The following is a 12,408-nucleotide window of genomic DNA, read 5'->3' on the forward strand; positions in this document are numbered from 1 at the left end:
GGGGGGGCAGGATTGCACAATTTTGTGGTCACGAGAACAAGACAAGATGATATTTAAAAACTAGAAGAAATATCCATTGATACAATATAGTATTGGGAGTCTGGGGCTCCTCCCGAAGATGGTTATGAGCATTAAACACTTAATTTCCTGCACCAAACAAAACTGAGGTGGCAGGTGACAAAACAAAATACAAAAATATACTGGAATATAACGCAGTAGCTTGTTTTTTTGGACAACACAGATCTGTTTCTTCAAATTTACATTGAATTCTTGTTGTGTAAACAAACCTTTCTTATAGCATTTTCACTTATTTAACATTTCCTGTTGCAAGAAATCTTTTACAAATGCTTTAAAACAAAGTGACGGGGACACGTCCCCAGCGCCCCCGGTGTAAATGACACCTACGGTGAGCAAGAGACCAACAAGAGTAAATACTGGACTGGCTTTAACTCGTTAGCGTGAGCTCAAAGTGCTGAATGGCGAGCTGGCCATCCGTCTGTTGGATCAGCCAGAAAAACGTATTAGCTGCTCGCTGTGTCTTGATGTTTGGATGTAAGCAAAGTAAATCTGAGAGGTTTCTCGGACAGATGTTTAGCTGCTGGCTATAAACCTGGAGTCAATGTTAGCAAACTTGCTAGATAACAGGACATCTTTAATGTTACTGTAAGTCTAGCTTTGTTGGCTAGCTCGCCACCGAAGTTTCAAGCTTCATCATTCTGCTGCTGGTGGAGAGCGGCGCCGGGAGGGCAACGTAACCCGGGCTGAGCAGCCTCTACGGACGCAACGTTAGCCGACGGCAGAGGCGAAGAGACCGAAGAGGACGCTGACGGAGGAAGCTAAGACGAGACAAAGAGAGACCGAGCAAGAGGCTGCCGGACGTTGGCGAGAGCTTCGTGAAATAAAAGGCTGCAGGGCAGACGGCGAGCTGGCCTCCTGCCTGCTGGACCGGTCGGTTGTTGCACCTGCTTGATGTTTGGCTGTGAAACATTACAACAAAACCCACATCTAACATAATGTTGGTTTAAAGATCAGTGAGTGTAAAATAAACCTGACCGTGCTCTCTGGTGGACCAACTATGTAATAACACGGTTTCTAAATTACACTCACTCAGTGGCCACTTTATTAGGGACGCCTGTAACTTTAATTAATTGAATAAATGCAATGAAAGCACATCTTTGCTTAAAGGCCTCACATCCCTCTGACTTTCGGTTGTTCAGCTGCTTCCAGCTGTTTCGTCAGGTGGAGGATTTTAATTGGACGGCGGGCTGCTGGGAGGCAGATTAACTATTATTTCTCTCCGTCTTTAAGATGAAGTGACCTTCAGGTTTAAGCTAGCTACCAGCCGGCGGCCGGTGTTAAGAGTCTGTTCTGGGGTGAGAATATTCACCAGGTAAATCCAGTTTAAGCTTCAGCTGAGAAACTGTGATTCTGCTCCTGTTTTACCCCCAAACCCTCCCCGTTTCCTCTCTGTGGGAGGCTGCTGATAATACACAGCGCTGATTAACAGACGGACCCATGCAGACTGCTGATACACAGTGTTTAACCCAGAGGTTTCAATGCGGAAGGCCTCGAAGGGAAGGAAAGGAGGAGGTAAGGAAAGAAAAGAAGGTGTAAGGGAGGGATAGTGAATGGTAAGGAAACAAGGAGGGGAAACAAAGGTAGGAAAGGAAACGTACGAGATGGAGGGGATGAGGTGGAGAGGAAGGGGACAGAGAGAAACAAGAATATATAAATAAATAAAAAAGGAGGTAGTATATAAGGGGGTAGGAAGGAAAGGGGAAGGAAGGGACCAAAAGGAGAAAGTAGGAAAGAAAACAAGGGCAAGAAATAAGGAGGTAGGGATGATAACGAATAAGCAGAATGAGGAAGGAAGGAAAGGAGGAGACAGGAGAGATAATGAGGAGAAAGGAAAGGAACGGAGGAGAAACTAGAGATAATGAGGAGAAAGGGAAGGAAAGGAGGAGAAACTAGAGATAATGAGGAGGTAGGGAAGGAAAGGAGGAGACAGGAGAGATAATGAGGAGAAAGGAAAGGAGGAGAAACTAGAGATAATGAGGAGGTAGGGAAGGAAAGGAGGAGACAGGAGAGATAATGAGGAGAAAGGAAAGGAGGAGAAACTAGAGATAATGAGGAGAAAGGAAAGGAGGAGACAGGAGAGATAATGAGGAGGAAGGAAAGGAGGAGAAACTGGAGATAATGAGGAGGTAGGGAAGGAAAGGAGGAGACGGGAGAGACAATGAGGAGAAAGGAAAGGAGGAGAAACTAGAGATAATGAGGAGAAAGGAAAGGAGGAGAAACTAGAGATAATGAGGAGAAAGGGAAGGAAAGGAGGAGAAACTAGAGATAATGAGGAGGTAGGGAAGGAAAGGAGGAGACAGGAGAGATAATGAGGAGAAAGGAAAGGAGGAGAAACTAGAGATACTGAGGAGAAAGGAAAGGACGAGAAACTAGAGATACTGAGGAGGAAGTAAAGGAAAGGAGGAGACAAGAAAGGAGGTGGTGGTGGGGAATCACTCTATTCAATTCCCATAATGCTGTTGCCGTGGCTGCCGGGCTGTATCGCCATGGCAACTGGGTTTATCTCCAACACCTGAGTGGTACCTGCTGCTGCTCTCAGGTGTGTGTGTGTCCTGGACTAACACAGAGGTGTTTAGGCATCAACAAAGAAGCAGACAACAAGGAGGGGAGGAAGAAAGGGAGGTGATGAAGTAGGAGGAAGCAGGGAGGGAAGGAACGAGGAGCGATCAGTGAAGGATGGCGACAGCAGGAGGAGAGGAGAGCAAAGCTGGTCGTCAAAATAAAAAGAGGAAGAATAAAAGCACCAATTAGAGCAGGCGGCGCCCTCCCTCCACCTCCCCGCCGGCTCGTTATCCCTCCCTGCTGCAGGAATGATGAGCGGGGCAGGAAGAAAGTGGACGGAGAGACGACGGGGTCACGATCTGTCATATCTGTAAACGACATGACGACGAGAGGAGCTGCTTAAAAAAAGTGAGACAGGAAGCAAAAACAGAAGATGGACGGACGGGGAGACCTTCCTCATCCTCATGTTTTTAAAAGGCACAATAGAGAGTCTCTCCCTTCCCACCCGGTGGGACCTTATTTCAGACAAAACATGTACGGCAGTCAAGAGACGACTAATGTTTAGATCCCGTTTGAATTGTGTCCTGAATTACACACTTGATGTTTGTCATTTTTAGATAATTAAGAAAATTGCAGTTTTGAAGCTAAAGTAATTGATGTCAGCTGCAGTGACGTTAGCTGCAGTAACGCCACTGGAGCTAACGTTACTAAAGCTAACGTCACTGCAGCCAACGCCACTAAAGCTAACGTCACTGCAGCCAACGCCACTAAAGCTAACGTCACTAAAGCTAACGTCACTGCAGCCAACGCCACTAAAGCTAACGTCACTGCAGCCAACGTCACTGCAGCCAACGTCACTGCAGCCAACGTCACTGCAGCCAACGTCACTGCAGCCAACGTCACTGGAGCTAACGTCACTGCAGCCAACGTCACTGCAGCTAACGTCACTGCAGCTAACGTCACTGCAGCTAATGTCGCCGTTAGTGGATTAAACACATCAGGTGAGACACATCTGTGTGTGAAACCTAAGCAAGTTACCTAGTTCCAACAAAGCGATGAACGTTAGCATAGCATTACAGCGCTAACATGTTGGTGCTGTATATTGTGCGAGATTTGAGATGTAGTTCATTGAGCGGTTTCACACAAAACTAAATGTTTCTTTACTGTTTTACGACAAACTGAGACTTTCTTGACTTAAAGGATCTTTAAAGTGACAAATGGGATCAAAACATTAGTCATCTCTCGATGTTGACTACCGTACATATTTTGTTTGAAATAAGGCTCTCTATTGTGCCAACACTTAAGTTCCGCCAGAGGCTCGTTTGACCTCCGTGGTATAAAATGTTCAAAGATCTGCTCGATAACTCAAAGGAGACAAAGACTGTTCAGACTGTCCGGTTCTAAACACTGTAAGACTTTGAGGTGTTGCTTGAGATATCCTGGTTGCTAACTGGTTCTGATTAGACTTCAGTTTGTTGTTGAGAGAAGGTTGCTAAGAATTTGTGTGTGTCCGACTTCAAAACTGTATAAAGGAAGTGGACCACCTGTTGGTTTGTGGACTGCCGTTTTAAAGCCTCCAGTTGGGCATTATGGCCGTCGCCAGCTTGTTTTTTTTGCAACCAGACGTGACCATATTTGGATGAGAGGGTGGAGCTAGCTAGCTTGGTTAGCAAGGTGCATCTGTAATATTCATTAATTGTGATATTAGCTGTGATGATAATTTTGGCTAGCGACAAACAGGCTTAAAATAAAACGTACTTACTGAAAAATGAGCAGCCGACTCCTGATCAGCTTTTTCAGCGGCGCTGGTTAAACATACACAGAGCAGCGGATACGAGTCGCCTCTATCCTGAATGACAGGTCGCCATGGTAACGATGTGTCAATCATAGAGAACCCCGCCCTAAAGTCTCCCCTGCTTCCTGGTCTCTGTTCCTCTAAATGGGACCATAATTTACTAAATGAACATCATGCTGTGTTGAAGAAGACTTGAAACTAGCGACTGAGACCAGAAACTCATCAGGAAAGTGTTTACTGAGGGAATAAATCAGCTGACAAGTAGAAACATTTTCTCATAGACTTCTATACAATCACACTTCTTTCTGTCGCCCCCTGCTGGCAGCTAGAGAGAACGCAGGTTTAAAGCACTTCTGCATGGCTTCACTTTTCAGAACCGGAGATATTTAGTTTAATGGTTTCATTTTTGAATTTTTGAAAAACTAAAATTGCTGCTGCTGCTTTTCACCCCAGATGATGATGATGTTGTTGTTGTTTCACCAAGGTTCAGAGACCTGTGCATGTTTCTTCTTTGTTTCCATTTACCAGTATATGTACAGATTTGATGGATAGATCACCAAGAGCAGAACTCATTTCTGGGACTGACTGTGGAACCACAAACCATCTTCGGTTGCTTGAAATGTAAAACTAAAGATGAGTTTGTCTTTGCATATATCTTCTATACCACCTCCACTTATGCTCGAGGGCACGTGGGCGGGGCAAAGTGCCTGCTTTGGGGGTTAAACCTATGATGTTGCATATTTTATTGCATATACTATTTCTAATATCAAAACAAGCGGTGTTGGACGAGCAGCACTGCAGAGTCACTTTCTCCTGACAGATTATCACAATGTAAATGACATAATATTTTACTTGTCGGAGCGTTTGGTGCCTGAGAACAGACTAAATGTCAGTGGGCTCATTTCACCGTTTCACCAGGTTTATTCTGCGACTTGCAGTACGACCTAGACAAAATGTTAATGTGAGGAAGGAGCCTCTGGATCCTGCAAATGTCTGTTTAAAATGTGATATTCAGAAGGAGTGGCTGACAGAGGTGAGAAGTCTGCTTCCTCCTCTGTTACAGGTTGGTTCTGAAATAAATGTTTTTGTCTCTATGACTTCACTCCAGTTAGTTTAGGGCCTCTGTATGCTTCAAACATGTTTATGCGTCGTGTTGTCTGCTGTGACGTCCCACTGCTTTCCTGATCTCCACACAGCAACTCCTTTGTGGCACTTTTGTAATCTCGACATGAAGAATTGTTCAAATGGGGATAAGAGCAGAAATCTAAATGTCCCTGAAAGCACTCAGACCTGACAGCTGACCAGTCACTGCGTAAACGTGGTTTCAGTCTAGGGTTGGTATCGAGAACCGGTTCTGAGTTGGTATCAGTGGATTTGTTAAGACCCGTGCGTTTGGATTCTGCTCCTTGGTTTCTAACTTTCTGCATGTTTCAGCTCCTGATTGAACTGCGGTGAGTATTTTACAGTCCATCAAAGAGTCTCTTATCTGCCAGGAGCTGCTACGCCGACCTAACGTCATCAAAGCATGAAGAAGAGAGTCCTTCTGCTTCCATTCCTGGACCATAGCGGACCGCAGCAGACATTCAGAAGTTTGATAAATTGATCAAAAATTTAAACTACGCCCAACTCCATTTCAGACTCCAAGCTACAAACATACTCCACCTCCAGGTAAGAGCTCTGCATTCAAACTTTGGTAAAAGCACAAAAAGCTGGATCATTATTATTAATTTATCAATGTGTTTTGGGTAGTTACATCTATAGCTGCTTTCGCACAGAGATCCTGCAATAAACGCGGGAAGAATGTCCACCAATATGCCGCATTCGCTCATTCATACTGGACAAAATATTGCGAGATAAACCCGCTACCGTGTGTGCTTTCACATAGCGTTCCGGCTTATAGGGTTACCTCGACTGAGTCCGGCTACGCCGCGGCTGCCTGAGCTCCTCCGGTCAACTGTCAACTGTGCAGACTCCCGATCGTAAAACAACAGTAAACACGGTTAAAAACAGACAAAATAAACCATTTAACTACGTAGTCTACTAGATCATAGTAGAAGCACAAAAGCAAGCACCGATTATCAAATCAACAAATGTCAGTAATATCAGGCAGGCAAAGTGCTCTTATTCTGAAATGCTCCCTGTGGACACGCAGCCTGCAGGCGACATGGGGTCACAGAGAGCTGTGAAGAAGAAATGACAAATTAACAACAAGTCAATGCTGAGACGCTTCCAGTGGACGTTGACGCCGGGCTGGGGAGCTAACAAAACCGGGGCGCAGCCGGAGTCAGAGGGCTTTAGAGTTAGACCGTTAAAAAAAAAGGACCCCCCTTTCTGAGCCGGCATACTGGCAAAATAATCCCAGAGAATTGGGCAGTGAGAAAGCGCCTAATAACAGAATCATATTTATAAACCGATCACAATATCAAATAAATGTGCTGTAACAAGTACGCTCTGAACTGTAGTGGAGTACAAAGTAGCATAAAATAGAAATAATGAAGTACAAGTAGCTTGAAATTTGTTTTTGAAGTGCAGTACTTGAGTAAATGTACTTAATTCCATTCCACCGCTGCAGACAAGCACTTTGTTGAAGCATACCGAGACCTTTACCTTCATCCAGTCAGCGCCGTTTAGTAAAAACCTCGTACCTCCAACATGTCGACTTTTTCCAACTCCTGCTTTCAGCGGCTCGTCAACAGTTTCATACTGGAGCAAAGTAATCAGCAAGACTGGAGGAAGGAGGTTTTCACAGCAGCCAACTCGGAAACATTTTGCATTGGACCCGCAGACAATCGACTGCAACCCTGCTTTAAATCTTTTTAGGTGGATTCAACTGGTGAAACCATGAAGGGAATCCTCGTTTTCTGGATTCACAGGAGCACGACTACGAGTAAAAGAGAAGGAGCGTATCAAACCAAACACGAGACGTGGACAGTGACATGATGAAGAGCTTGTTTTCTCAGAGTAAAGCTGGATTTTCTGACCTTGGAGACGGGTTGTTTTGCAGAGCAGCAGGTTTGAGTCTTGAGTGTTTGGGGTAGCCCCGGCTGGAGGAGAGATTTCAGCGAAGGGAAGGGCTGAAGGGCAGCTACTACGTTCGACCAGTTTCCACAGTCTTTCTCCAGGATGAAGTAAAGACAGGAAGTCAGTCAATCAGGGCCCCGAACAGCCGAACTGCTTCCTAACACACAGCGAGCGAGCGAGCGCGAATATTTACACAAGCTCCCGGACCGGGTTTTTAAATCTGTTCTGCACTTCAGCTTTCGCTCTTTCACTCGTTCATAATAAATACATGAGTTTTGAGAGTTATTTTTGTTTCCTTGAAAGGTCAGCTCCATTTAAACTAAAGCACTTATTTTATAACAGAAAATTTTTGTTCAATTGTATTTAATTGTAGACAAATGTCACACTTTGTCAGCTGACCTGCTGTGCATTGTGTTAGCGCAACTGGAATTAATTAATTGCAAGTTTCCCACTGTTACACTACGGAGCCAGGGAGGTGTCATGGAGGACAAAACACAACATGACTCATTCGTGCTCTGGATTTAACATCACCTCATTCATTCTGCCTCCTCTCGTGTGGAGAGCGGCGTGAATGTAGTGCGTTGAGTCAGCTGTGAGTTTGAGGAAAACAAAGAAGAGGACATTTATGAAGCGTGAGTGTTTGTGAAATACATTTGATTTACCTCAAAAGACAAGAAGTATATTCACAAATCTCAGTCCAAGAATAAAACCACATTAAATCCACACATGACTAATGGCATGACGGCGGGCACAAATGATTAAGTTGTGATTTTCATATTTCCTTCATGACGCCTCCCATGACGCTCAAACAATAACCGTCCTTTTGAATTTACAGTAAATTTACATCTCTCTAGGAAAGTATTACGAGACTATAGGACCCATAAAATGAAGTGTTAGCAAGTTTATTATGAGTCAAAGTGCTCAAAATACTAACAATAAATAAGTTAACTATATATTTCAACATCATTAAATAAATTAACGGTCCGTCACATCGTACACAGACTATTATAATCAGGGTTTAGAGATACAGGAAGTGCGGTTTCTCAGCAGCAGCGACAAAACACGAGGCTTCACACGACGGCGTGTTAGGAAGGCGGTTTACGAGACCGGCGGCTCAGTGGCTCTTTGGCTTGGGGAGGCGGGAGGAGCTGCAAGCGAAGGCCGGCATTCTGATCTTAACCCCAGAAGTGCCGTTGCTCTCTGGATCCTGAGACGGCTGCTTGGCCGCCCTCGTTCTCGGCGGCGTGGCGGCAGCTGAGGCAGAGCTGGAGGCCAGTCTGGAGGTCTGGGACAGGAAGAGGCGGAGCTTCGAGGCCTGGGGGAGCTGCAGGGATCTGTTGTAGAGACCTTTCCTCTCCTTTGACTTTTCTTTCTCCTCCTCCTCTTTCGCCGCTCTCTTCCCGTGATCCTTTCCTCCGTCAGTCACGGGGTCAGTGGCGTTGGTGTCGGGACAGTCCGGGGCGCTATCAGCGGGGGTGGAGCAGGCGTTAGCTGGAGGCAGATCTGGGCAGCGGTCCGTCAGTGGCAGCGGGTCGTCCTGGCTGGAGGAGTGAAGTATCTGTGACTGGAAACACAGAAGGGAGCAGCTGAGATTCATATGTTCTGGATATCAGAGCGCTGATGAACAAACACACACGACGCATCTGTAAACTCATCGACGGGCGGTCCTGCTGCGTTGCTTGCAGCCTATTTAAACATGATAAAGACACAGAGAAGCCTTTGTTTTATAATTCATAGCTCGTCGGAGAAGAAACAACGAGGTTTCTGAGACGGAGAGAGAAATTATTCTTTCAGAAGACGCTTGTGTGTGTTTGCTTTGATGTAGGCGTGTCCTGCTGCATAAGTTGTTTACGTATGTTTTTGTATATGTATCATAAAAGAAAGTCCAGTTCAGTCGATTTCCACGCTTTAACTCTGGAGAGAGAAACACTTTGATGAAGGAGATGAAACAGCAGTGGAGCTAAAAATAAACCCGTTTCTCACTCCAACCATTTTATTTTTATACACTACAACTTCTTTCTGTTTCCAGTGTTTGATGGTTTCAGGTAGTGTTTTGCTGCCTTTGGTCACCAGTTTAATCGCTGAGATCTGTGAAGACGCCGACATTATCTAGGGTGTGAAAACTCAAGTTTATTCTAACCCAAAGTCTCAACTCTCACACTGTTTCAAGGTGGGCTCAGCGGTTCTAATATTAAATCAGTCGCCAACTATTTTGATCATCGATGAATCATTTTGAGTAATTTTTTAAGAAAAGTGATTTCAGCTTCTCAAATGTGAACATTTCTTTCCTCCTCTGTGACAGTGAACTGAATGTCTTTGGGTTGTGGACAAAACAAGACATTTGGGGACGTCTCCTTGAGCTTTGATAGACATTTTTTTTAACCATTTTCTGACATTTTAAGGACCAAACAGCTGATTGATTAATAGTGAAATTGATCGACAGGCTCATCGAAAATAAAAAATAATCTCAAGTTGCAGCCATGTTGTTGTTGTGATGTTATCTATAGCAGCAGGAGAGTTGTTCTCTGGGACCATCTCGTCCTCTCTGCATGTTCGCTTCATGTTAGCTTCATGTTAGCTTTGCAGCAGCAGCTGGAGTAACAGTTTGCTGACCTACAACTTAGCTAACGTTGGTTAATACTTGCTGTGTTGTTGTTGTTGTTCGCTCTTTATAACCGCGTTGGATTTCTCCAGGATCACTTACCCCACCTTTAAAAATGCGAGGAGGACCAGACAAAATGTCCCAACTTTTTAAATAATGTTTTCACTTTCCAAACATGTCCTCACTTCTAAATCAGTGGTTCTCAAACTTTTTCTTGTCAAGAACCCCTAAACTGACACAAATTAGACCACCGACCCCCAAGATTTTGTCCCAAGGTATCCCATCCGATAGGATTTTTTTTTTTAGATGTTTTATTACCGAACGTTTATGCGTGGTTCTGAAAGTGGGGTCCGGGGACCCCCAGGGGTCCTTAAGGGGGCTCCAGGGGGTCCCCAGCAAAAAGGGGAATAATTTATTTTCACTATGGGTTGCATAAACGTTCTGTAATAAAACAAAAGAAAAAAATCAGATGGGGGACCCCGGGACAAAATCTTATATATATACACGGGGGTCCGTGGTCTAATTTGTGTCAGTTTAGGGGTTCTTGACAAGAAAAAGTTTGAGAACCACTGATTTATGCAACCCATGACCAAATTAGTCATATACATTTTTTCATTGTGTTACTTATGGGTGGAATTTACAGTGAAAATAAGTGATTCCCCTTTTTGCTGAGGACCCCCTGGAGCCTCCTCACGGACCCCTGGGGGTCCCCGGGCCCCACTTTGAGAACCACCGTTCTAAACGACGCCCATACTATCAAAAAATACCTCGACATCTGCCCTCTCTTTCCCAAAAACCTCACTAATCAAAATGAATGATTTTCAGAAACACGTCTTCACCTTCCAGAAACATCTCCTCGCTCTCTTGGTCTGAAAATGTACACGGTCCTCACAAAGACAGAAGAGGAGCAGCAGATCATTAGCGGGCTGCAACCGCGTGTGACTGATGCAGAACCGTTAAGCTTCTTGTTGCTTTCCACGCTTTAATCCTGCAGCCTGCTCTCATCTACACATTGATAATCCGATTTACACCGAGAATCAGAGGAAAGTCAAAAAAGAAGCCCAAAACACGAGCAGTGAAATCCATCATGTGCTGAGATCTCAGCGTATTGATCCTGGCAAACTTCTGTGAAGTAATAACTTAGCTGCTGATCCCACTCTGGTGTTTTAGGTGTCTCGCTCTCTGCGGCTGCTGGTGAGTTCGTCCCGTTCCCTGAACCAGAGTCCCAGCAGAAAATCACTAATTTTACAGTCTTAACGCACGTCTTTCTGATTTATTTATTCCTCTAATAGACGGGCAGTCCTGAATGAAGGAACATGCAGAGTTTTCACAGAATACCTCAATATTAATAAAGAGGAACTGGAGACTACAACTGTGTTTATTTTTGATTGTTCTGTCAATTATTTTTAAACCTCAAAACCTGTAAGACTTCTTTAGAGAAGTTACATCGACACTGACATACTTCCAAAAACCGAAAAGAAACCTAAACAAAAGTAAGTGGGAACTAATTTTCAGAAAACATGCCAACTTTCCAAAAACGTCTCCACATTCTCTGTATGTCCTCACTCGCAGACAAGAGGACACCTGCTGACAGGTAATCGAAGGAGACATTCTGGTAAATAGTATTTAAGTAAAGACAAACTAATATTTAATGATATGGTAAAAAATAGATGCAACTGTTAAAGGGGGTAAACTTGTGTAACAGTTGTGACAAGGAATTAAGAATGTGCAGTTCACTTTGTCAATTAAAAAAATGTTTAAGACGGTAAATAATTACAAAACTGAAGAAAAGTTTGGAATAACTTGAATTTCAAACATTATTGCTATTATTTGTTTTGAATTCAATAAGCAATAAAAAGCATAAGATTCATTCTTTAGTCAATAAACTGTCAGGAAAGTTTTTAAATATGCAATTCACTAATTCCCAGAGCTAACCGTAAAACTTAATTTAATAGCTCGGGCTTTTATTTGCTTAAATCACTGCCTCACCCTGCCTATATCTGGGGAAAGGCTTTTAATTTAACTCTGAATGAATAATACTTTGGTGCATATCGTTTCCGTAAAACGATTCGATCTAACGATGTGTAGCATATGTTCATACTGACAAAAGTTTCAACAACCTTTAGCAGCCCCGAACCAGCGGGCCACCCGGAAGGGTCTAAGAGGTTTTATACATCCAGACCCGGCTTCTATTTGAGACATGCGTTTATCTGTCAAAACATGTAGCCACACCCAGCTAGCAAAAGGGACAGGCGTCTAATTGGGACTCTGCTTTTAATTGATTGTTAATGGTAATAACTGAATCAGGAACTATTTGGTTAAATAAAAAGTACATGTTTATGAATCTGCAACCCGTTCACACTCCCCGACTCGTCACATATGGACGCATGGTCAAGACCCATCGGCGTCA

General features: G+C 44.0%; 2 protein-coding genes across 3 annotated transcripts in view; both read right to left on the bottom strand.

Annotated features, from left to right (window-relative positions):
- Window positions 1-12,408, bottom strand: part of LOC123982746 (stonustoxin subunit beta-like) — an 868,592-nt gene that overhangs the window by 763,755 nt on the left and 92,429 nt on the right. The window lies entirely within an intron of this gene.
- Window positions 8,283-12,408, bottom strand: part of LOC123982743 (serine-rich coiled-coil domain-containing protein 2-like) — a 39,693-nt gene continuing 35,567 nt past the window's right edge. For both annotated transcript variants that reach the window (XM_046068541.1, XM_046068539.1), the window contains one exon: window positions 8,283-8,960. In XM_046068541.1, the coding sequence (XP_045924497.1) occupies window positions 8,511-8,960 (450 nt within the window). In that variant the 3' untranslated portion in view covers window positions 8,283-8,510. The remainder of the gene's footprint in view (window positions 8,961-12,408) is intronic.

This window comes from Micropterus dolomieu, linkage group LG14, assembly GCF_021292245.1.
Source record: "Micropterus dolomieu isolate WLL.071019.BEF.003 ecotype Adirondacks linkage group LG14, ASM2129224v1, whole genome shotgun sequence".
Lineage (NCBI taxonomy): Eukaryota > Metazoa > Chordata > Actinopteri > Centrarchiformes > Centrarchidae > Micropterus > Micropterus dolomieu.